The following is a 27,014-nucleotide window of genomic DNA, read 5'->3' on the forward strand; positions in this document are numbered from 1 at the left end:
AATCGGTTTCGGCTTTTTTTGGTCCTCCAATATTCGGTATCGGTGTAAAAATCATAATCGTTTGACCACTAATGTCAATACACTGTTAAATATGCAACGCTTTAAGAATAATGAGATACATTAAGACAATAACAAAAGGACACATGATTCACCAATGCTAAAAACATACTATCTCACTCAAGATATTCTCAACCTTAGTTTGATATATTTATCACATTGTATGTATGTTTCTGCATATTTACCAAGATATTCAAATAATGTTAAACATACACATACTAACTAACTACAAACTATATAAACACACAGTAGATACTGAAGATATTTTACTCACACTAGTGTCTGTATGTTGCATAGTGGACTGGTTAGTCCAACACAGAGCAGCTCCACTCCTCTGTCTCCCAGGTCATTGTAGCTGAGGTCCAGTTCTCTCAGGGGGGAGTTTGGTGTCTGCAGAGCTGAGGTCAGAGTCTCACAGGATTCATATGTGAGTTCACAGTGATCCAGTCTGGACAGAGGAGACAATCTGTTAGATATACAAATCCTTCATTATAATGATACTGTATACATCAACTCAATAACATAACTCACAGTGCTCCAGTCTGGAGAGAGGATATAGTCTGTTAGATATACAAATCCTTCATTATAATGATACTGTATACATCAACTCAATAACAGAACTCACAGTGCTCTCTTGCAGGTTCTCACTACCGGCAGCAACCTCTGATAACCTTCCTCTAATGTGTTGTATGTCTTCATGTCAAACTCCTCCAGCACCTCCTCTGACATCAGTAACAGGTAGGCCAGGGCTGAACATTGGTCAGGTTTTAGTATTGTTTCTGAAAGAGTTCCTGATCGCAGGGAGGTCTGCATGTCTTCAACAAGAGAGTTGGCACCAAGTTCATTCAGACAGTGGAACAAGTTGATGATCCTTTCTGGTGAGGATTCCTGGTTGATCTTGTATGAAAGGTACCTGACTGTTCTCTCAACTGTTTCCTCATTGGTCTGTGTTGTCCTTTCTGTCTGTGTCAGAAGGCCTCGTAACAGATTCTGATTGGACTCCAGTGAGAGACCCAGAAGGAAGCGGAGGAACAGGTCCAGGTGTCCATTCTCACTCTTCAAGGCCTGGTCCACTGCTGTCCTGTGTAAGTCAGACAACTGGATTGACTCGGAATCATTGTCATCGAATGACGTCCACTTGTCAGGCTTCAACTTGCATGACCAGAATTTGAATCGGCTGTTTTCATAATAATCTTGACCCTTAGTGACTGCTTTGGGGGAGAAAACATTTTCCTCCTTGTCCAGACATGATTCTAAAGCATGCACTGCTGCTAGAAACTCCTGAATGCTCAGATGCACAAAGCTGTAGACCTTGTCTTGGTACAGCCCAGATTCCTCTTTAAAGATCTCTGTACACAATGCTGAGTACTCTGATGCCTCTGTGACATCGAGGCCACAATCTCTCAGGTCCTCCTCATAGAAGATCAGGTTGCCCTTCTGCAGCTGTTGGAAAGCCAGCTTGGCCAGTTTCAGGATCATCTCTTTGTCTGACTGAGACAGTTCCTTTGGGTTTGTCTCTGTGGCTTTGTTGTACTTCTTGTTCTTCACAATGATTTGGATGTGTATGAAGTGTGAGTACATCTGGGTAAGAGTTTTGGGGACTTCATTCTTCTCTGCCTCTTTCAGCATCATCTCAAGGACAGTGGCTGATATCCAACAGAAGACTGGTATGTGGCACATGATATGGAGGCTCCTTGATGTCTTCATGTGTTTGATGATTTCATTGGCCAGATTCTGATCTGTGATTTTCTTCCTGAAGTACTCCTTCTTCTGTGGATCATTGAACCCTCGTACCTCAGTCACCTGGTCAACACACTCAGGAGGGATCTGATTGGCTGCTGCAGGCCGTGAGGTTATCCAGAAGAGAGCAGAGGGAAGCAGATTCCCCTTGATGAGGTTTGTCAGCAGCACGTCCACGGAGGTTGGCTTCGTGACATCACAGCACTTCTCATTGTTTTTGAAGTCTAGAAGAAGTCGACACTCATCCAGACCATCAAAAATGAAAATGGTTTTGGTTTCACCATGTTCAATGCTGTCAATCTCTTTCAGCTCTGAGAAGTAGTGGGAAAGAAGTTGCATCAGACTGTATTGGTCCTTTTTCAGGTTCAGATCACGGAAAGGAAGAGGAAACATGAAATGAACGTCCTGATTTGCTTTTCCCTCTGCCCAATCAAGGATGACCTTCTGCACAGAGACTGTTTTTCCAACACCAGCGATTCCTTTGGTCAGCACAGTTCTGATTGGTTTGTCTTGTCCAGGTAAAGGCTTGAAGATGTCGTTGCATTTGATTGGTGTCTCTTGTGTGGTTTGTTTCTTGGATGCCATCTCTATCTGTCTAACCTCATGTTCATTATTGAGCCCTCCACTTCCACCCTCTGTGATGTAGAGCTCTGTGTAGATGTCTTTGAACATACTTTGGTTTCCATGGTGTCCAATTCCTTCAGATATGTGTTGATACTTGTGTTTCAGTTTAGCCTTAATCTCTTGTTGGACTGTCAGCAGAGTTTGACCTGTATGAAAACAATGAGAGTTGGGACTCATAAGTTTGTGTGTGTGTTTTAAAAAGGCCTTTGTACCATTCTTTGTAATATTTTATGAAACACAGTCTTACTTCTTCTGTCCAGAAGGTTGTGTGTGATCTTTAATACATCCTCACTGTCCAAACTCTCCACTTCCTTATTGTCATCTGGTAATGGTTCCTGGCTGAAAGCAGGTGGCTGATCACTCTTCATTGATAGCAGGCTGGTTGGAGGGGACTCTGCTCTGGGCTTCTGGACACTGAACAAAACAGGGAGACAGATCACCTCATCAATATCACATTAATACCTCATCTACTTCATTTTAACAACTGTATAATGGAACTTCTAGAAGTCCTGATGTTTCTTTTAAAGCTACAGTCTGCAATTGGTAAATCCATGTTTGGCCTTTTAAATTAATTATGTAGATCTACATTCCATGTAATTTGGGAACACTTTTCATTAGTTTTCATTAGTTTGATTTTTTAAATAGTAATGTATATTTTGCAATTCATCTCTTACCTCTTTGAACTGGTGTCTTGAGTCATTTTAGAGGCAGTGGTCCCCTCCTCTCTCCCCCCAGAGAGACTCATTTTAGAGACAGTGGTCTCCTCCTCTCTCTCCCCAGAGAGACTCATTTTAGAGGCAGTGGTCTCCTCCTCTCTCTCCCCAGAGAGACTCATTTTAGAGGCAGTGGTCTCCTCCTCTCTCTCCCCAGAGAGACTCATTTTAGAGGCAGTGGTCTCCTCCTTTCTCTCCCCAGAGAGACTCGTTTTAGGTGTAAGTCACAGCTCACTCAGCTACAATAAGAAATAACAGAACAGAATGTCTGAACATTGAAGAACCATTAACAATGACAACACTTTATTGTCGGCTAGTCTACCTGATCTGTCTCCATAACAACAGCTAGTCTACCTGGTTGGATCCCCTGACTCCATAACAGCAGCTAGTCTACCTGGTTGGATCCCCTGACTCCATAACAACAGCTTGTCTACCAGGTTGGATCCCCTGACTCCATAACAACAGCTAGTCTACCTGGTTGGATCCCATGACTCCATAACAACAGCTAGTCTACCTGGTTAGATCCCCTGACTCCATAACAACAGCTAGTCTACCTGGTTAGAGCCCCTGACTCCTTAACAACAGCTAGTCTACCTGGTTGGATCCCCTGACTCCATAACAAGAGCTAGTCTACCTTGTTGGATCCCCTGACTCCATAACAACAGCTAGTCTACCAGGTTGGATCCCCATTAGCTGACTCAATAACACCTGGGGTCCAAACACAACTAACTAAAAGACATTATGGCACAACGCCATACGTTGTTGCTACTTTTAAAAAAGTATCCTGCTGCTCAGCCACTTTACCTATACTGATTGTATACATGTAACTAACTACCTCATCTATCACCAGTATCACTGATATGGTTATTGATATTGTTCTACTACATATTTCTATCACATGACCCATCCACGTTGCTAGATGTGGCTGGGGGGTATGACCCTCATCTATCACCAGTATCACTGATATGGTTATTGATATTGTTCTTTGTCAGGGTAGGTTCCTTGTTCCTTGTCAATCATTGGTTTACTGGTGAAATCAGCAATCAGACAATAACTTCTTTGAGTAAATCAATCAAACCTTTACTAATGCAACTGCAGACAGAATTTGACAATGGAAACATAGCATGTATGTTTCTGCAACCAACCAAAGGGCTGGTTAACTATATAGACTATATACCCATGATCACTCCCTAGTGGTATGATCACCTACGTCAATGTGTGTGTGTTTCCATGAGCTGAGGTTACCTTATGAGGTAACCTGGTACAGTAGCTACTGTGAATTTATTAGCATTGTCTACTGTCACACAAGATCAACATGTCAAAACCAGACAGTGGTTACTTCTCTTTATCTAGTTTCAGTCTGACTCAGACCCAGCCTGCAAGCACACTCTCACAACAGCCAGAGCTTAACCACAAAGACTAATATAGACTCAGACCCAGCCTACAAGCCCACTCTCACAACAGCCAGGACTTATATAGACTCAGACCCAGCCTACAAGCCCACTCTCACAACAGCCAGGGCTTATATAGACTCAGACCCAGCCTACAAGCCCACTCTCACAACAGCCAGGGCTTATATAGACTCAGACCCAGCCTGCAAGCCCACTCTCACAACAGCCAGGACTTATATAGACTCAGACCCAGCCTGCAAGCCCACTCTCACAACAGCCAGGGCTTATATAGACTCAGACCCGGCCTACAAGCCCACTCTCACAACAGCCAGGACTTATATAGACTCAGACCCAGCCTACAAGCCCACTCTCACAACAGCCAGGACTTATATAGACTCAGACCCAGCCTACAAGCCCACTCTCACAACAGCCAGGACTTATATAGACTCAGACCCAGCCTACAAGCCCACTCTCACAACAGCCAGGACTTAAACCACAAAGACTAATATAGACTCAGACCCGGCCTACAAGCCCACTCTCACAACAGCCAGGACTTATATAGACTCAGACCCAGCCTACAAGCCCACTCTCACAACAGCCAGGACTTATATAGACTCAGACCCGGCCTACAAGCCCACTCTCACAACAGCCAGGACTTATATAGACTCAGACCCAGCCTACAAGCCCACTCTCACAACAGCCAGGACTTATATAGACTCAGACCCAGCCTACAAGCCCACTCTCACAACAGCCAGGACTTATATAGACTCAGACCCAGCCTACAAGCCCACTCTCACAACAGCCAGGACTTATATAGACTCAGACCCAGCCTACAAGCCCACTCTCACAACAGCCAGGACTTATATAGACTCAGACCCAGCCTACAAGCCCACTCTCACAACAGCCAGGACTTATATAGACTCAGACCCAGCCTACAAGCCCACTCTCACAACAGCCAGGACTTATATAGACTCAGACCCAGCCTACAAGCCCACTCTCACAACAGCCAGGACTTATATAGACTCAGACCCAGCCTACAAGCCCACTCTCACAACAGCCAGGACTTATATAGACTCAGACCCGGCCTACAAGCCCACTCTCACAACAGCCAGGGCTTAAACCACAAAGACTAATATAGACTCAGACCCAGCCTGCAAGCCCACTCTCACAACAGCCAGGACTTATATAGACTCAGACCCAGCCTACAAGCCCACTCTCACAACAGCCAGGACTTAAACCACAAAGACTAATATAGATGCTTGTGCAATGTATAGTGGCAGCGTTTTAGACACATAGCAACAGTATCTATTCAAAGGCCTGCAGCAAAACATATGAATCTTAAGGTCCCCTTAATCAATAATTAATTAAGATTAATCCAACATCTTCTACATACTGTATCACTGGTATGGGTATTGATATGGTTCCTTTACATACTGTATCACTGGTATGGGTATTGATATGGTTCCTTTATATACTGTATCACTGGTATGGGTATTGATATGGTTCCTTTATATACTGTATCACTGGTATGGGTATTGATATGGTTCCTTTATATACTGGTATGGGTATTGATATGGTTCCTTTATACACTGGTATGGGTATTGATATGGTTCCTTTATATACTGTATCACTGGTATGGGTATTGATATGGTTCCTTTACATACTGTATCACTGGTATGGGTATTGATATGGTTCCTTTACATACTGTATCACTGGTATGGGTATTGATATGGTTCCTTTACATACTGTATCACTGGTATGGGTATTGATATGGTTCCTTTACATACTGTATCACTGGTATGGGTATTGATATGGTTCCTTTATATACTGTATCACTGGTATGGGTATTGATATGGTTCCTTTATATACTGTATCACTGGTATGGGTATTGATATGGTTCCTTTACATACTGTATCACTGGTATGGGTATTGATATGGTTCCTTTACATACTGTATCACTGGTATGGGTATTGATATGGTTCCTTTACATACTGTATCACTGGTATGGGTATTGATATGGTTCCTTTACATACTGTATAGTATGTAGTTCTTTCTCTACATTGACACTTGTAATTATATCATTTATATTGACACTATCTATTTCTGATATTGCTACTATGTCAGTAACCATTTGTCTGTACAGTTTCTGCCTTCTGTAGAGACCCATCCACGTTGCTAGATGTGGCTGGGGGTTATAGCATTTCTATCACATGACCCATCCACGTTGCTAGATGTGGCTGGGGGGTATAGCATTTCTATCACATGACCCATCCACGTTGCTAGATGTGGCTGGGGGTTATAGCATTTCTATCACATGACCCATCCACATTGCTAGATGTGGCTGGGGGGTATAGCATTTCTATCACATGACCCATCCACGTTGCTAGATGTGGCTGGGGGGTATAGCATTTCTATCACATAACCCATCAGTTTAGTGTCTGGATTAGCATCATCTAACATTTATACAATATTTATATCTGGACACTTTCTGTTGATCTGGAATTGTTCCTTATTGTAGGCTACTACTTTTAGTCTTAATCTTTACTACACTACTCACGGTTTACCACATGACCTCACATGTGAATCCTTAAACAGATGGGTGGAGCTAAGGCTTAAGAAGGTGTGAACAATGCTGAATGGGTGGAGACGAAGGAGAGCTCTCCAGTAGGTGCACCTAAACATTCGGTGGCCATTTTCTCAATGCTGGAGTTTCAACTCTCAAAGCAGAATTACTTTCCCATTGTTCCCCAAATGCAGAGTATGATACACCATTTTGTATCTCTGTTTCTGATTTTATCAAATGAAGAAAAATAACAATTTCAAATGCTGCTACATAAGACCGAATCAATCGGTCACATTTAGTTTCAATTACCACACGTGTTTTTTTTTACCGGATTGACTATTTTTTTTCTCCAAAGAAACTAGTTTACGTGACACACGTCTTCCTCCGGGAAGTGAAAGAGCCAAAGACAATAATCACGTTCATGTGAATTCAATCGCCCATACCCTACCTACCTCATAGCCCTGTAGACTATAATATAACATTGATTCAAATTGACTAGGCTGATCAATATGAATCAGCCTCAATGTAAGGAAACCTAAAATGATCATTATTGAAAGTTGAAATCAGTATTGTAATAAATTAACAAGTTTGTGATTGTCTTACCCCATAAATCACCTCTCTCTGCGATGGCCTAACTTCTCCAAAACACTTTTCTACAAACAAACAAAAGATTACCCTACATACCTTAGAAACATTTTTCTTCGACCGACAGTGTCCAGTTTTTCCTTTACTTCCTTATAAATGTACTTCATGTTTCAACACAGTGGGCGGGTTCAACAGGTATAGGTTTATGCGCACAAAGCACACGCGCAGACAGACATGCAGACAGACAGACAGACGCACACACACTCTCCTTCCCGCTAACTTTAACCCATGCGTATGCACAGTTTCTAGTGGTTGAAGTATTGCATTTCAAGAAGGCCAGTAGATTAGTATTTAGTGTAAATGTGGGATATGATGGACACGCTTATTCATAACAATAAAAAGGTTAATAACATGATGCAATCATTTACAGCTAGTGAGAAGAGAGAACATCCATTCCGTTTATCTTTGCATTTTAAAATAATTAAAAGATAGCCGTCTATTCCCTAGGCTTTTATTTATTTCGTTTCCATGATGATTGCATAAGAAATTCCTCACCTTTTCTGTGATGTTTTCATTCTCACGGGGTATCATATTATGGCCTACAACGAGGTCACCATTCGTCCCATCTCTCGTTTAATTGGACCCACTTCCCAGCAGCAAATAGATCAACTACGGTATTTCAAGCAGCCTATTTTGCTCTATGCCAGTGGTCACCAACCGGTCGATCGCGATCGCCTCTTCGATCTCCAAGGCAATTCTAGATGATCGCCAAACACTGCGCGCCGGGTAGGCAAACTGTTTCCATTTCATGTGTCTGAATGTACCAACTGTTGCCATTTCATCTGTCTGAATGTACAAACTGTTGCCATTTCATCTGTCTGAATGTACAAACTGTTTCCATTTCATCTGTTTGAATGTACAAACTGTTGCCATTTCATGTGTCTGAATGTACAAACTGTTGCCATTTCATGTGTCTGAATGTACAAACTGTTGCCATTTCATGTGTCTGAATGTACAAACTGTTGCCATTTCATGTGTCTGGATTTACAAACTGTTGCCATTTCATGTGTCTGAATGTACAAACTGTTGCCATTTCATGTGTCTGAATGTACAAACTGTTGCCATTTCATGTGTCTGGATGTACAAACTGTTTCCATTTAATGTGTCTGGATGTAAAAACTGTTTCCATTTAATGTGTCTGAATGTACAAACTGTTGCCATTTCATGTCTGAAGGTACAAATGTTTCCATTTCATGTGTCTGAATGTGCAAACTGCCTTCCCGGTGGGCCTGGGGAGGAAATCAAGTGCATCATGTTACCGCTGGCCAATCAGATTGCTCAGACGACCGAGTCTGCAGTAACGTAGCAGGCATAAAAGAAAGCTTCGGCAAAATTGATACTGTGAGATTTCAAACCGTTTAAAACCATGATTAGAGGGAGACTGTCAGCGAATACAACAAAAAGCTGGTGTTTTTATGAGTGAGTTCATGTTAAGTTTTTACTCAGCACTGTCAACACCTTGTATTCAACACTTTTATAACCCATAAAATGCTCGTTGTTCCTATTTCCAGTCAGCGCTACAACAAGCAGTTCAGCAGTAATGAATGAGGAGGAAAGTGGATCTATAGTCCTTGTTATTATTAGCGGCTTGGGTCTTTTTTAATATCAAGCAATATTTCACTTTCTCTGTTCATAGGAGTAACAACATGAATTTGTGCAGGAGGCAGAAATAATGCGGTGCGACTCGAGTTTCGTCATCAGCTGGAAGACAGTGTCCCTTTTGGGTCAGAGTCAGTGGAGGATAGGGATAGCGGAGGGATGTTGACAGACGGACCCTCAGTGTCAGTGGAGCATAATGACATCCGATTGCATTATTTGCTTCAACTTCAACCACTAGAAAGTGTAAGGACGCCTGGTCTAAAGTCAGCGGGAGGGTTAGCACATTCTCATGTCAAGTTCACTTTTTATAAATGACAACATTTGAGTGAAAACTGGAACATGCATATTTTGTGGCATATTTTGTGTGTAGACAACGTTTACAAGTGAGGCTCCTGGTATTTTCCATAGAGCAAAATTCTTGAAATAGCTTATCTATTTGCTGCTGGGAAGTGGGTCCAATTAAACAAGAGATGGGACGAATGGTAACCTCGTGAGAATGAAAACATCACAGAAAAGGTGAGGAATTTCTTATGCAATCATCATGGAAACTAAATAAATAATAGCCTAGGGAATAGACGGCTATTTTTTTATTATTTTAAAATGCAAAGATAAACGGAATGGATGTTCTCTCTTCTCACTAACGACAAAATTATTGCATCTTCTTATTAACCTTTTAATTGTTATGAATAAGCGTGTCCTTCACATCCCACATTTACACTAAATACTAATCTACTGGCCTTCTTGAAATGCAATACTTCACTAGAAACTGTGCATACGCATGGGTTAAAGTTAGCGAGCGAGTCTGTCGTGTCTGTCTGTCTGTCTGTAGTGTCTGTCTGTAGTGTCTGTCTGTCTGTCTGTCTGTCTGTCTGTCTGTCTGTCTGTCTGTCTGTCTGTCTGTCTGTCTGTCTGTCTGTCTGTCTGTCTGTCTGTCTGTCTGTCTGTCTGTCTGTCTGTCTGTCTGTCTGTCTGTCTGTCTGTCTGTCTGTCTGTCGAAAGAAAGAAAGAAAGAAAGAAAGAAAGAAAGAAAGAAAGAAAGAAAGAAAGAAAGAAAGAAAGAAAGAAAGAAAGAAAGAAAGGTGTTCGTTGTCTCTTCCACCGCCGTCTTCCTGCCTACCTGTCCAGACTGTTCTCTGACCCAGACCACAAATCCATGGACACACCAACACCACTATGGAAATATACAACAAGTCTTCTCTGCAGGGCCTGACAAGTTCTGTCAGGTTGGATGAGGACTGTTGCTGCACAGCTATTTTCAGGTCACGTCAGAGATGGTTGATATGGATCAAGTCCGGGCTGGTTGAGTAACTGAGAATGTGTCTGTGGAAACTGGCTCTGAGAATGGTTGTGTTGATATTCAGTCTCTCTCATGAACCTCTAACAGGAAACCTGCTGATAGACTGAGGTGGTTGTGTTGATATTCAGTCTCTCTCATGAACCTCGAACAGGAAACCTGCTGATAGACTGAGGTGGTTGTGTTGATATTCAGTCTCTCTCATGAACCTCGAACAGGAAACCTGCTGATAGACTGAGGTGGTTGTGTTGATATTCAGTCTCTCTCATGAACCTCGAACAACATATCATTACTGTAATATATTCTACATATATACCACAGCATATCATTACTGTAATATATTCTACATATATACCACAGCATATCATTACTGTAATATATTATACATATATACCACAACATATCATTACTGTAATATATTCTACATATATACCACAACATATCATTACTGTAATATATTCTACATATATACCACAACATATCATTACTGTAATATATTCTACATATATACCACAGCATATCATTACTGTAATATATTATACATATATACCACAACATATCATTACTGTAATATATTCTACATATATACCACAACATATCATTACTGTAATATATTCTACATATATACCACAACATATCTTTACTGTAATATATTCTACATATATACCACAGCATATCATTACTGTAATATATTCTACATATATACCACAGCATATCATTACTGTAATATATTCTACATATATACCACAGCATATCATTACTGTAATATATTATACATATATACCACAGCATATCATTACTGTAATATATTATACATATATACCACAGCATATCATTACTGTAATATATTCTACATATATACCACAGCATATCATTACTGTAATATATTCTACATATATACCACAGCATATCATTACTGTAATATATTCTACATATATACCACAGCATATCATTACTGTAATATATTCTACATATATACCACAACATATCATTACTGTAATATAGTCTACATATATACCACAGCATATCTTTACTGTAATATATTATACATATATACCACAGCATATCATTACTGTAATATATTCTACATATATACCACAACATATCATTACTGTAATATATTCTACATATATACCACAGCATATCATTACTGTAATATATTCTACATATATACCACAACATATCATTACTGTAATATATTCTACATATATACCACAACATATCATTACTGTAATATATTCTACATATATACCACAGCATATCATTACTGTAATATATTCTACATATATACCACAACATATCATTACTGTAATATATTCTACATATATACCACAACATATCATTACTGTAATATATTCTACATATATACCACAACATATCATTACTGTAATATATTCTACATATATACCACAGCATATCATTACTGTAATATATTATACATATATACCACAGCATATCATTACTGTAATATATTCTACATATATACCACAGCATATCATTACTGTAATATATTCTACATATATACCACAGCATATCATTACTGTAATATATTCTACATATATACCACAACATATCATTACTGTAATATATTCTACATATATACCACAGCATATCATTACTGTAATATATTCTACATATATACCACAGCATATCATTACTGTAATATATTATACATATATACCACAGCATATCATTACTGTAATATATTATACATATATACCACAGCATATCATTACTGTAATATATTCTACATATATACCACAGCATATCATTACTGTAATATATTCTACATATATACCACAGCATATCATTACTGTAATATATTCTACATATATACCACAGCATATCATTACTGTAATATATTCTACATATATACCACAACATATCATTACTGTAATATAGTCTACATATATACCACAGCATATCTTTACTGTAATATATTATACATATATACCACAGCATATCATTACTGTAATATATTCTACATATATACCACAACATATCATTACTGTAATATATTCTACATATATACCACAGCATATCATTACTGTAATATATTCTACATATATACCACAACATATCATTACTGTAATATATTCTACATATATACCACAACATATCATTACTGTAATATATTCTACATATATACCACAGCATATCATTACTGTAATATATTCTACATATATACCACAACATATCATTACTGTAATATATTCTACATATATACCACAACATATCATTACTGTAATATATTCTACATATATACCACAACATATCATTACTGTAATATATTCTACATATATACCACAGCATATCATTACTGTAATATATTATACATATATACCACAGCATATCATTACTGTAATATATTCTACATATATACCACAGCATATCATTACTGTAATATATTCTACATATATACCACAGCATATCATTACTGTAATATATTCTACATATATACCACAACATATCATTACTGTAATATAGTCTACATATATACCACAGCATATCATTACTGTAATATATTATACATATATACCACAGCATATCATTACTGTAATATATTCTACATATATACCACAGCATATCATTACTGTAATATATTCTACATATATACCACAGCATATCATTACTGTAATATATTCTACATATATACCACAACATATCATTACTGTAATATAGTCTACATATATACCACAGCATATCATTACTGTAATATATTCTACATATATACCACAGCATATCATTACTGTAATATATTCTACATATATACCACAGCATATCATTACTGTAATATATTCTACATATATACCACAGCATATCATTACTGTAATACATTTAGTGTAGTCAGTCTGTTAATGTGAGGTGTTGTAAATCTAGTGTAGTCAGTCTGTTAATGTGAGGTGTTGTAAATCTAGTGTAGTCAGTCTGTTAATGTGAGGTGTTGTAAATGTAGTGTAGTCAGTCTGTTAAGGTGAGGTGTTGTAAATGTAGTGTAGTCAGTCTGTTAAGGTGAGGTGTTGTAAATGTAGTGTAGTCAGTCTGTTAAGGTGAGGTGTTGTAAATGTAGTGTAGTCAGTCTGTTAAGGTGAGGTGTTGTAAATGTAGTCTAGTCAGTCTGTTAAGGTGAGGTGTTGTAAATGTAGTCTAGTCAGTCTGTTAAGGTGAGATATTGTAAATGTAGTGTAGTCAGTCCATTGAGGTGAGGTGTGTGTGTGTGTGTGTGTGTGTGTGTGTGTGTTAATGAGACAGATCCTATGTCAATAATCTATAAGGTCCTATGTTACTACACATTGTGTAGAGTACGTACCCTCAAATGACACCCATTTCCCTATATAGTGCACTATATTTACAGTATATCCCTGATACCTCTCTACCTTCCTCTCTCCTGCCTCCACCTCTCTATGTCTTCTCCCCTCCCCTCTCTCCTGCCTCCACCTCTCCCTGTCTCCTCCCTCCACCTCTCTCCTCCCCTCCCCCATCTCTCCCTCCACCTCCACTCTCTCCTCCCTCCACTCTCCCTGTCTCCTCCCTCCCCTATCTCCACCTCTCCCTGTCTCCTCCCTCCACCCCCCACCTCTCCCTGTCTCCTCCCTCAACCTCTCCCTGTGTCCTCCCTCAACCCCCCTCTATCTCCTCCCTCCCTCTCTCCTCCCTCCATCTCTCCCTATCTCCTCCCTCCACCTCTCTATGTCTCTATGTCCTCTCCCTCCCTCCACCTCTCTATGTCCTCTCCCAGCAAAGTAGGCTAATTCGAGGCTTAATTCACATAAACAGCGTTTATTTTAATTTGACCTTAGGGATTTGTGTTGCCAATAGAATATCATTGGTTTGTCTCTATGACGTTCAGCGGCTGTGCTACAACCTTCTATAGCCGAGGACACAAAAACATGGACTTTGCTGGGAAAATATGTCGGACTCTGTCACTATCAATTGACTTTCGTCATTTCAACTGGCTACTAAACAACTGACTTACTTTAAATCAGTCAGGAACAAGCCATTTAGCCTATATTATTATTATTATTATTATTATAGGGGCCAGATTTAGCCAGCGGGCCGCCAGTTGGGGAACCATGAGTTAGGACATCACAGAGAGAGGTGATTTAGGGGGTAATATCTGCGGAATTGTTAAGTTATTACAATACTGATTTCAACTTTCAATAATTATTATTTTAGGCTTCCTTACATTGATGCTGATTCATATTGATCAGCCTAGTCAATATGAATCAATGTTATATTATAGTCTACAGGGCTATGAGGTAGGTAGGGTGTGGGAGATTGACTGCACATGATCGTGATTATTGTCTTTGCGCTCTTTCACTTCCCGGAGGAAGACGTGTGTCACGTAAACTAGTTTTTTTGAAAAATAAAAGTAATTCTCGTCAATTTATGCCGCGTTCATAACAACAGGGACCTCGGAAAAATACGATGTAAGCGCTCGAGAAAGAAGACCGTTCAAATCGATTTTTCCCAGTCGGACAAAGTAAGAAGGTCCGCCTACCCGACCAATCAGATGAGGGAGTGTGAAGACGCAAAGCTTACCCGACCAATCATATGGTTGCGGGAAACGCTGCAATCTCCAAATGGTAAATCTCGAGTTCAAGTTTTTAGAACCAAATAACGAAATACATTCAGGAACAAGAACTGGCAACGTCACTAAAATTCATAACATCTGGATAATACAAAAGTTTTGGCCAAAAAAGTAATTTGGCGTTTTCTTTTTTTCGATAACTAATATTTAAATGATTAGATCAACAAGAGGATTCACCCTCTTCAGAGAATTATTGTGTAATTTATCAGCAGGTAATCGTTGTTTTGAGCTCAAAAAGCACCTCGTAGCTGTATGTAAACCAGGAAGCGAAATGAACGGCTCTTTCACCGATGCAATTCGGTTACCGACGTTCACCAAAAAGATCCGTTCAAAAACAACCTGTCGTTATCGAACGACCCATCACTAGTTGAAACGGGAAATATTTGTATAAGGAAGTAGAGGAAGTAACGGACGTTATCGTCGAAGAAACATGTTTCAGAGGTTTGTAGCTTTCTTTTACAATGTAATGTAGAAAAGTATTTGAGACGTTAGGTTATCATAAAGAGAGAGATGATTTTAGGGGTTAAAACATCCGCCAAGCTTCAGGGCTCTGAGGCATGGTATTATTGTTATATGCTACAGGGCTATGAGGTATGGTATTATTGTTATAGGCTACAGGGCTATGAGGTATGGTATTATTGTTATATGCTACAGGGCTATGAGGTATGGTATTATTGTTATAGGCTACAGGGCTATGAGGTATGGTATTATTGTTATATGCTACAGGGCTATGAGGTATGGTATTATTGTTATAAGCTACAGGACTATGAGGTATGGTATTATTGTTATATGCTACAGGGCTATGAGGTATGGTATTATTGTTATAGGCTACAGGGCTATGAGGTATGGTATTATTGTTATAAGCTACAGGGCTATGAGGTATGGTATTATTGTTATAGGCTACAGGGCTATGAGGTATGGTATTATTGTTATAGGCTACAGGGCTATGAGGTATGGTATTATTGTTATAGGCTACAGGACTATGAGGTATGGTATTATTGTTATAGGCTACAGGGCTATGAGGTATGGTATTATTGTTATAGGCTACAGGGCTATGAGGTATGGTATTATTGTTATAGGCTACAGGACTATGAGGTATGGTATTATTGTTATAGGCTACAGGGCTATGAGGTATGGTATTATTGTTATAGGCTACAGGGCTATGAGGTATGGTATTATTGTTATAGGCTACAGGACTATGAGGTATGGTATTATTGTTATAGGCTACAGGGCTATGAGGTATGGTATTATTGTTATAGGCTACAGGGCTATGAGGTATGGTATTATTGTTATAAGCTACAGGGCTATGAGGTATGGTATTATTGTTATAGGCTACAGGACTATGAGGTATGGTATTATTGTTATAGGCTACAGGACTATGAGGTATGGTATTATTGTTATAAGCTACAGGACTATGAGGTATGGTATTATTGTTATAGGCTACAGGACTATGAGGTATGGTATTATTGTTATAAGCTACAGGGCTATGAGGTATGGTATTATTGTTATATGCTACAGGGCTATGAGGTATGGTATTATTGTTATAGGCTACAGGACTATGAGGTATGGTGTTATTGTTATAGGCTACAGGGCTATGAGGTATGGTATTATTGTTATAGGTTACAGGGCTATGAGGTATGGTATTATTGTTATAGGCTACAGGACTATGAGGTATGGTATTATTGTTATAAGCTACAGGGCTATGAGGTATGGTATTATTGTTATAGGCTACAGGGCTATGAGGTATGGTATTATTGTTATAGGCTACAGGGCTATGAGGTATGGTATTATTGTTATAGGCTACAGGGCTATGAGGTATGGTATTATTGTTATAAGCTACAGGGCTATGAGGTATGGTATTATTGTTATAGGCTACAGGGCTATGAGGTATGGTATTATTGTTATAGGCTACAGGGCTATGAGGTATGGTATTATTGTTATATGCTACAGGGCTATGAGGTATGGTATTATTGTTATAGGCTACAGGACTATGAGGTATGGTGTTATTGTTATAGGCTACAGGGCTATGAGGTATGGTATTATTGTTATAGGTTACAGGGCTATGAGGTATGGTATTATTGTTATAGGCTACAGGACTATGAGGTATGGTATTATTGTTATAAGCTACAGGGCTATGAGGTATGGTATTATTGTTATAGGCTACAGGGCTATGAGGTATGGTATTATTGTTATAGGCTACAGGGCTATGAGGTATGGTATTATTGTTATAGGCTACAGGGCTATGAGGTATGGTATTATTGTTATAAGCTACAGGGCTATGAGGTATGGTATTATTGTTATAGGCTACAGGGCTATGAGGTATGGTATTATTGTTATAGGCTACAGGGCTATGAGGTATGGTATTATTGTTATAGGCTACAGGGCTATGAGGTATGGTATTATTGTTATAGGCTACAGGGCTATGAGGTATGGTATTATTGTTATATGCTACAGGGCTATGAGGTATGGTATTATTGTTATAGGCTACAGGACTATGAGGTATGGTGTTATTGTTATAGGCTACAGGGCTATGAGGTATGGTATTATTGTTATATGCTACAGGGCTATGAGGCATGGTATTATTGTTATAGGCTACAGGGCTATGAGGTATGGTATTATTGTTATAGGCTACAGGGCTATGAGGTATGATATTATTGTTATCGGAGATTGACAGCACATTAAGGTGATTATTATCTGAGGAAACTGGCTCACTTTCACTTCCTGAATGAAGACGTGCCTCGCAATTTATAGCTGTCAATAAGTAAAATAGTCTGTCTCGTCAAGTAAATGTGACGTTCAACAACGTGCATATAAACTTTTTAAATGTGAGGCTAAATCACATTTTAAGTTTAAAGCTTTCTGACGACAGATCAGGAAGGCGGTGGTCCGTTTGGCGAACTGCAGATGCGCTCGATATAACGTCACCGGTCATCTATGCGCGTTGTGAACCCCGGGTTGAATCGTCAGCACGCCTTTTCTCAGAATGTAAACCCCGGTGCGCCGGGCGAGATAAACTGATCGCACCTCAAGTGAACTCAAGCAGAACATGAGTCTCTTCACTAAACCAGGGATGGGCAGCTGGCGGCCCGGTACCAATAATAAAAAACATTGTTTTCCTGTTGACCGGTATAATAATAGAAAACACACAGTGCAGTGTGTAAATGTGGTTGAGCATCAGCAGTCAGTCTATTAGCCCATGTTAGCTACATGTTTTTTAGATTGGTAAATTAGTCTAGCGGCTAAACTTGTGGTAAGCATGGTTGAATTACCAACCGGGTGGGTCCCATTGGTCATCAGGTATTTGTTGGGGCTTTCTTCTGTTGAAGTAGAGGCGGACCAAAACGCAGCGTGGTTATTGTGATACATCTTTAATGAATATGATAAATGAACAATATACAAAACAAGTAATGTGAAAAACCAAAAACAGCCCTAGCTGGTGTAACAAAGACAGGAACAATCACCCACAAAACCCAACACAAAACAGGCTACCTAAATATGGCTCCCAATCAGAGACAATGACTAACACCTGCCTCTGATTGAGAACTATATCAGGCCCAAACACAGAAACAGACAAACTAGACATCCAACATAGAATTCCCACTCAGATCACACCCTGACAAAACAAAACATAGAACATACAAAGCAAACTATGGTCAGGGTGTGACAGTTATCATATTAAAAACTGGTAAATTTTCCTCCATTTGAAAAACTAAAACTATAATCATTGATTCCAAAACAAAAATAAAATAAAACCATCATAATTAATGTTCAGTTTATTTTTTTTCCTTCTATAAAAACTGGTAAAACTCATAGGAATCCCCACCCAGTTGACTAATTTTAAATGGTTGTAGGCCTCAACCACATTCCGTTCTAAAACAGATTATATCCATGATGAGTCCTCCATCTCCAGGGCAACAGGCACAACTCCAATATAAAGTTGTTTTTTCCCCTCGTAACAACCTAACCATTACGAAACTTCTATTAGATCCAAATAACGAAGCAATTTTATTTAATTTTTTTCAATTTTTTGTTGACAAATGTCAGCTAATAAGGATCCAAGTCAAATCAAATTAATAACATATTGGACTGTGTATCTTTAATAACATAGTGGACTGTGTATCTTTAATAACATATTGGACTGTGTATCTTTAATAACATAGTGGACTGTGTATCTTTAATAACATATTGGACTGTGTATCTATAATAACATATTGGACTGTGTATCTTTAATAACATAGTGGACTGTGTATATTTAATAACATAGTGGACTGTGTATCTTTAATAACATAGTGGACTGTGTATCTTTAATAACATATTGGACTGTGTATCTATAATAACATAGTGGACTGTGTATCTTTAATAACATATTGGACTGTGTATCTTTAATAACATAGTGGACTGTGTATCTTTAATAACATATTGGACTGTGTATCTTTAATAACATAGTGGACTGTGTATCTTTAATAACATATTGGACTGTGTATCTATAATAACATATTGGACTGTGTATCTTTAATAACATAGTGGACTGTGTATATTTAATAACATAGTGGACTGTGTATCTTTAATAACATAGTGGACTGTGTATCTTTAATAACATATTGGACTGTGTATCTATAATAACATAGTGGACTGTGTATCTTTAATAACATATTGGACTGTGTATCTTTAATAACATAGTGGACTGTGTATCTTTAATAACATAGTGGACTGTGTATCTTTAATAACATATTGGACTGTGTATCTTTAATAACATAGTGGACTGTGTATCTTTAATAACATATTGGACTGTGTATCTTTAATAACATATTGGACTGTGTATCTTTAATAACATAGTGGACTGTGTATCTTTAATAACATATTGGACTGTGTATCTTTAATAACATAGTGGACTGTGTATCTTTAATAACATATTGGACTGTGTATCTTTAATAACATATTGGACTGTGTATCTTTAATAACATATTGGACTGTGTATCTTTAATAACATAGTGGACTGTGTATCTTTAATAACATATTGGACTGTGTATCTTTAATAACATAGTGGACTGTTGGATACAATATAAAATCTGATTCATAAAGTCTGATTGAACTCTTTGACCTCAGACAGTAAATTTGTTGTTAATGGTTCTTCAACAATGTTCAGAAATATTGACTGTTCTGTTATTTCTTATTGCAGCTGAGTGAGCTGTGACTTACATCTAAAATTAGTCTCTCTGGGAAGAGAGAGGAGGGGACCACTTCCTCTAAAATGAGTCTCTCTGGGGAGAGAGAGGAGGGGACCACTTCCTCTAAATTGAGTCTCTCTGGGGAGAGAGAGGAGGGGACCACTTCCTCTAAAATGAGTCTCTCTGGGAAGAGAGAGGAGGAGACCACCGCCTCTAAAATTAGTCTCTCTGGGGAGAGAGAGGAGGGGACCACTGACTCTAAAATGAGTCTCTTTGGGGAGAGAGGGGAGGAGACCACTGCCTCTAAAATGAGTCTCTCTGGGAAGAGAGAGGAGGAGACCACTGCCTCTAAAATAAGTCTCTCTGGGGAGAGAGAGGAGGGGACAGCTGACTCTAAAATGAGTCTCTCTGGGGAGAGAGAGGAGGGGACAGCTGACTCTAAAATGAGTCTCTTTGGGGAGAGAGAGGAGGGGACCACTGCCTCTAAAATGAGTCTCTCTGGGGAGAGAGAGGAGGGGACAGCTGACTCTAAAATGAGTCTCTCTGGGGAGAGAGAGGAGGGGACCACTGACTCTAAAATGAGTCTCTTTGGGGAGAGAGAGGACGGGACCACTGCCTCTAAAATGACTCAAGACACCAGTTCTAAGTGGTAAGAGATTAAATGTAAAATATACAGTTCTATTAAAGATATAAAACTAAGGGAAAAGTGTTCCCACATTATTTAAACTGTAGGTCGATATCATTCATTTAAAAGGCCAAAAATGGATTTACCAATTGCAGACTGTTGCTTTAAGAAGAAACATCAGGACTTCAGAGGTTCCACTATACAGTTGTTGAAATGAAGTAGATGAGGATTTGATGAGATATTGATGAGGTGATCTGTCTCCCTGTTTTCTTCAGTGTCCAGAAGCCCAGAGCAGAGTCCCCTACAACCAGCCTGCTATCAATGAAGAGTGATCAGACACCTGCTTTCAGCCAGGAACCATTACCAGATGACAATAAGGAAGTGGGGAGTTTGGACAGTGAGGATGTATTAAAGATCACACACAACCTTCTGGACAGAAGAAGTAAGACTGTGTTTCATACAATATCACAAAGAACGATACAAAGGCCCTTATAAAACACACAAACTTATGAGTCCCAACTCTCATTGTTTTCCTACAGGTCAAACTCTGCTGACAGTCCAACAAGACATTAAGGCTAAACTGAAATACAAGTATCAACACATATCTGAAGGAATTGGACACCATGGAAACCAAAGTCTGTTCAAGGACATCTACACAGAGCTCTACATCACAGAGGGTGGAAGTGGAGGGCTCAATAATGAACATGAGGTTAGACAGATAGAGATGGCATCCAAGAAACAAACCACACAAGAGACACCAATCAAATGCAACGACATCTTCAAGCCTTTACCTGGACAAGACAAACCAATCAGAACTGTGCTGACAAAAGGAATCGCTGGCATTGGAAAAACAGTCTCTGTGCAGAAGGTCATCCTTGACTGGGCAGAGGGAAAAGCCAATCAGGACGTTCATTTCATGTTTCCTCTTCCTTTCCGTGATCTGAACCTGAAACAGGACCAATACAGTCTGATGCAACTTCTTTCCCACTACTTCTCAGAGCTGAAAGAGATTGACAGCATTGAAGATGGTGAAACCAAAACTGTTTTCATTTTTGATGGTCTGGACGAGTGTCGACTTCCTCTAGACTTCAAAAACAATGAGAAGTGCTGTGATGTCACGAAGCCAACCTCAGTGGACGTGCTGCTGATAAACCTCATCAAGAGAAATCTGCTTCCCTCTGCTCTCCTCTGGGTAACCTCAAGGCCTGCAGCAGCCAATCAGATCCCTCCTGAGTATGTTGACCAGGTGACAGAGGTACGAGGGTTCAATGATCCACAGAAGGAGGAGTATTTCAGGAAGAAAATCACAGATCAGAATCTGGCCAATGAAATCATCAAACACATGAAGACATCAAGGATCCTCCACATCATGTGCCACATGCCAGTCTTCTGTTGGATATCAGCCACGGTCCTTGAGATGATACTGAAAGAGGCATGGAAGGATGAAGTCCCCAAAAATCTGACCCAGATGTACTCACACTTCATACTCATCCAAATCATCGTGAAGAACAGGAAGTACAACAAAGCCACAGAGACAAACCCAAAGGAACTGTCTCAGTCAGACAAAGATATGATCCTGAAACTGGCAAAGCTGGCTTTCCAACAGCTGCAAAAGGGCAACCTGATCTTCTATGAGGAGGACCTGAGAGAGTGTGGCCTTGATGTCACAGAGGCATCAGAGTACTCAGCATTGTGTACAGAGATCTTTAAAGAAGAATCTGGGCTGTACCAAGACAAGGTCTACAGCTTTGTGCATCTGAGCATTCAGGAGTTTCTAGCAGCAGTGCATGCTTTAGAATCATGTCTGGACAATAAGGAAAATGTTTTCTCCCCCAAATCAGTCACTAGTGATGATGAGGAGGAGGAGTCAATCATAAAAGCAGTCACTCGTGATGATGATGATGAAGAAAAGGAGTCAATCATAAATGCAGTCACTAGTTATGATGAAGAGGAGTCAATCATAAAATCAGTCACTAGTTATGATGAAGAGAGGGAGTCAATCAGAAATGCAGTCACTAGTTATGATGAAGAGGAGTCAATCAGAAAAGCAGTCACTAGTTATGATGAAGAGGAGTCAATCAGAAAAGAAGTCACTAGTTATGATGAAGAGAAGGAGTCAATCCAGTTGTCTGACTTACACAGGACAGCAGTGGACCAGGCCTTGAAGAGTGAGAATGGACACCTGGACCTGTTCCTCCGCTTCCTTCTGGGTCTCTCACTGGAGTCCAATCAGAATCTGTTACCAGGCCTTCTGACACAGACAGGAAGTACAACACAGACCAATGAGGAAACAGTTAAGAGAACAGTCAGGTACCTTTCAGACAACATCAAGGAGGAATCCTCACCAGAAAGGATCATCAACTTGTTCCACTGTTTGAATGAACTTGGTGCCAACTCTCTAGTTGAAGACATGCAGACCTCCCTGCGTTCAGGAACTCTTTCAGAAACAAGACTAGAACCTGACCAATGTTCAGCCCTGGCCTACCTGTTACTGATGTCAGAGGAGGTGCTGGAGGAGCTTGACCTGAAGACATACAACACAACAAAGGAAGGTTATCAGAGGTTGCTGCCGGTAGTGAAAACCTGCACGAGAGCACTGTAAGTTCTGTTATTGAGTTGATGTTTACAGTATCATTATAATGAAGGATTTGAATAGCTAACATATTATCTCCTCTCTCCAGACTGGATCGCTGTAAACTCACGTATAAATCCTGTGAGACTCTGGCCTCAGCTCTGCAGACACCAAACTCCCCCCTGAGAGAACTGGACCTCAGCTACAATGACCTGGGAGACAGAGGAGTGGAGCTGCTCTGTGTTGGACTAACCAGTCCACTCTGCAACATACAGACACTAGTGTGAGTTAACTTCCTTCAGTAGCCACTGTGGGTGTTTATATATTTTGTATATGGTTAGTATGTGTGTGTTTTTAACATTGTTAAATCATGTGCCCTTCTGTTTTTGTCTTAATGCATACAGTATATCACATAAGTGAGTACACCCCTCACATTTTTGTCAATATTTGAGTATATCTTTTCATGTGACAACACTGAAGAAATGACACTTTGCTACAATGTAAAGTAGTGAGTGTACAGTTTGTATAACAGTGTAAATTTGCTGTCCCCTCAAAATAACTCAACACACAGCCATTAATGTCTAAACCGCTGGCAACTAAAGTGAGTACACCCCTAAGTGAAAATGTCCAAAATGGGCCCAATTAGCCATTTTCCCTCCCTGGTGTCATGTGACTCGTTAGTGTTACAAGGTCTCAGGTGTGAATGGGGAGCAGGTGTGTTAAACGTGGTGTCATCGCGCTCACACTCCCTCATATTGACTGGAAGTTCAATACGGCACCTCATGGCAATGAACTCTCTGAGGATCTGAAAAAAATAATTGTTTCTCTACATAAAGATGGCCTGGGCTATAAGAAGATTGCCAAGACCCTGAAACTGAGCTGCAGCACGGTGGCCAAGACCATACAGGGTTTTAACTGGACAGGTTCCACTCAGAACAGGCCTCACCATGGTCGACCAAAGAAGTAGAGTGCACGTGCTCAGCGTCATATCCAGAGGTTGTCTTTGGGAAATAGACGTATGTGTGCTGCCAGCATTGCTGCAGAGGTTGAAGGGGTGGGGGGTCAGCCTGTCAGTGCTCAGACCATATGCCGTCTGCATGGCTGTCGTGCCAGAAGGAAGCCTCTTCTAAAGATGATGCACAAGAAAGCCTGTAAACAGTTTAACAAGCAGACTAAGGACATGGATTACTGGAACCATGTCCTGTGGTCTGATGAAACCAAGATAAGTTTATTTGGTTCAGATGGTGTCAAGTGTGTGTGTGGTGACAACCAGGTGAGGAGTACAAAGACAAGTGTGTCTTGCCTACAGTCAAGCATGGTGGTGGGAGTGTCATGGTCTGGGGCTGCATGAGTGCTGCCGGCACTGGGGAGCTACAGTTCATTGAGGGAACCATGAATGCCAACATGTACTGAAACAGAGTATGATCCCCTCCCTTTGGAGACTGGGCCGCAGGGCTTTATTCCAACATGATAACGACCCCAAACACACCTCCAAGATGACCACTGCCTTGCTAAAGAAGCTGAGGGTAAAGGTGATGGACTGGCCAAGCATGTCTCCAGACCTAAACCCTATTGAGTATCTGTGGGGCATCCTCAAACGGAAGGTGGAGGAGTGCAACGTCTCTAACATCCACCAGCTCCGTGATGTCGTCATGGAGGAGTGGAAGAGGTTGTCATATGAAAAAAATATACTCAAATATTTACAAAAAATGTGAGGTATAATCACTTGTGATATACTGTATCATTAAAGCTTTGAGTATTTAATTGTGTATCGACACATCTCCTCTCTCCAGACTAGCTGGCTGTAAAATCACATATGAATCCTGTGAGACTCTGGCCTCAGCTCTGCAGACAAACTTCCCCCTGAGAGAACTGGACCTCAGCTACAATGACCTGGGAGACAGAGGAGTGGAGCTGCTCTGTGTTGGACTAACCAGTCCACTCTGCAACATACAGATACTAGTGTGAGTTAAATATCTTCAGTATCCACTGAGTATTGATACAGAATATTTTGTATGTAGTTAATATGTTTATTTTTTTAACATTGTTAAATCATGTGCCTTTCTGTTATTGTCTCAATGCATCTCATTATTCTTAAATCTTTGCATATTTAACAGTGAATCAACATATCTCCTCTCTCCAGACTGGATCACTGTGACCTCACATATGAATCCTGTGAGACTCTGGCCTCAGCTCTGCAGACACCAAACTCCCCCCTGAGAGAACTGGAACTCAGCCACAACAATGACCTGGGAGACAGAGGAGTGGAGCTGCTCTGTGTTGGACTAACCAGTCCACTCTGCAACATACAGACACTAGTGTGAGTTACATATCTTCAGTATGAGTTATTATGTGGATGTTTTAAACATGTGTTAATCCTGTGCTCTTCTGCCCTCTAGTCTAGGTCACTGTGGTCTGACAGAGGGTTGCTGTTCAGATCTGGCCTCAGTCCTGAGTTCACGCAACTCACAACTGAAACAACTGGAGCTGAGAGACAATGACCTGCAGGACTCAGGAGTTACACTGCTGTCTGCTGGACTGGAGGATCCAGACTGTAAACTACACACACTGGGGTAAGTACAGCTGTTTCAGTCAGGTCGGTACTGAGCTGAGTTATACTGCTCTCTGCTGGACTGGAGGATCCAGACTGTAAACTACACACACTGGGGTAAGTACAGCTGTTTCAGTCAGGTCGGTACTGAGCTGAGTTACACTGCTGTCTGCTGGACTGGAGGATCCAGACTGTAAACTACACACACTGGGGTGAGTACAGCTGTTTCAGTCAGGTCGGTACTGAGCTGAGTTACACTGCTGTCTGCTGGACTGGAGGATCCAGACTGTAAACTACACACACTGGGGTAAGTACAGCTGTTTCAGTCAGGTCGGTACTGAGCTGAGTTACACTGCTGTCTGCTGGACTGGAGGATCCAGACTGTAAACTACACACACTGGGGTGAGAATCCAGAATCCAGAATCACTGTTGTGGCTGAGGTCTAGTTAATTTTACTCTGGTTTTGAAATATGAACTCAAGTAGCAGATACCTACCCTCTCAAAGCCCGGTCCCTTTTTTTTTAGGACATATTTTTAATTTTTTTGGGGGGGGGGTTAAATTCCCACTTTTGAAGGGTTTTCCTACCTAATTTCCTCATCTGCTTGCATCTGCCATCCCTATATCAAGGTGTTTTGGTACTTTTTTGAAAAACGATTGGAACCATTTTCCTGTTTGACTGCTAGGTTTTATGGGTATTATGGCTCATACTGTGGTACTCTATGTTGAGTAGATGGGTGACAAAAATCATACATTTAATCAATTTTTAAATCGGGCTGTGACACACCAAAATATGGTATAAGTCAAGGAGGATGAATACTTTCTGAAGGCACTGTATAGTCTACCAGTCTAACTCTCTATCCTGTCCTCTATCCACCATAAA

The 27,014-nt window shown here is 40.1% G+C and overlaps 2 protein-coding genes across 3 annotated transcripts; one reads left to right on the forward strand and one right to left on the reverse strand.

Annotated features, from left to right (window-relative positions):
- Positions 1–678: 678 nt before the first annotated feature.
- Positions 679–7,845, reverse strand: LOC149980658 (protein NLRC3-like). Its single transcript, XM_090188273.1, has 4 exons — positions 7,692–7,845; positions 3,096–3,373; positions 2,669–2,835; positions 679–2,567 (listed from the first exon to the last, which is right to left on the reverse strand). The coding sequence occupies exons 2-4, from the start codon at positions 3,299–3,301 to the stop codon at positions 679–681; spliced, it is 2,262 nt and encodes a 753-aa protein (XP_090044399.1). The 5' UTR covers positions 3,302–3,373; positions 7,692–7,845.
- Positions 7,846–15,182: 7,337 nt separating this feature from the next.
- LOC118966669 (NACHT, LRR and PYD domains-containing protein 3) lies at positions 15,183–26,516 on the forward strand. 2 transcript variants are annotated; one of them, XM_090188263.1, is made up of 5 exons: positions 21,406–23,608; positions 23,692–23,865; positions 25,376–25,546; positions 25,726–25,902; positions 25,982–26,516. In XM_090188263.1, exons 1-5 carry the CDS (start codon positions 21,519–21,521, stop codon positions 26,157–26,159), a joined length of 2,790 nt encoding a protein of 929 aa, XP_090044389.1. In that variant the 5' UTR covers positions 21,406–21,518; the 3' UTR covers positions 26,160–26,516. The 2 variants fall into 2 exon arrangements, with proteins under 2 accessions (XP_090044390.1, XP_090044389.1); XM_090188264.1 differs by lacking the exons at positions 23,692–23,865; positions 25,376–25,546; positions 25,726–25,902; positions 25,982–26,516 and adding exons at positions 15,183–15,658; positions 20,397–21,034 and having other exon boundaries at positions 21,286–21,452; positions 21,550–23,612.
- The last annotated feature ends 498 nt before the right edge of the window (positions 26,517–27,014 follow it).

Source organism: Oncorhynchus mykiss, chromosome 10 (genome assembly GCF_057628025.1).
Source record: "Oncorhynchus mykiss isolate SJ-2025 chromosome 10, ASM5762802v1, whole genome shotgun sequence".
In the NCBI taxonomy this organism is placed as follows: domain Eukaryota; kingdom Metazoa; phylum Chordata; class Actinopteri; order Salmoniformes; family Salmonidae; genus Oncorhynchus; species Oncorhynchus mykiss.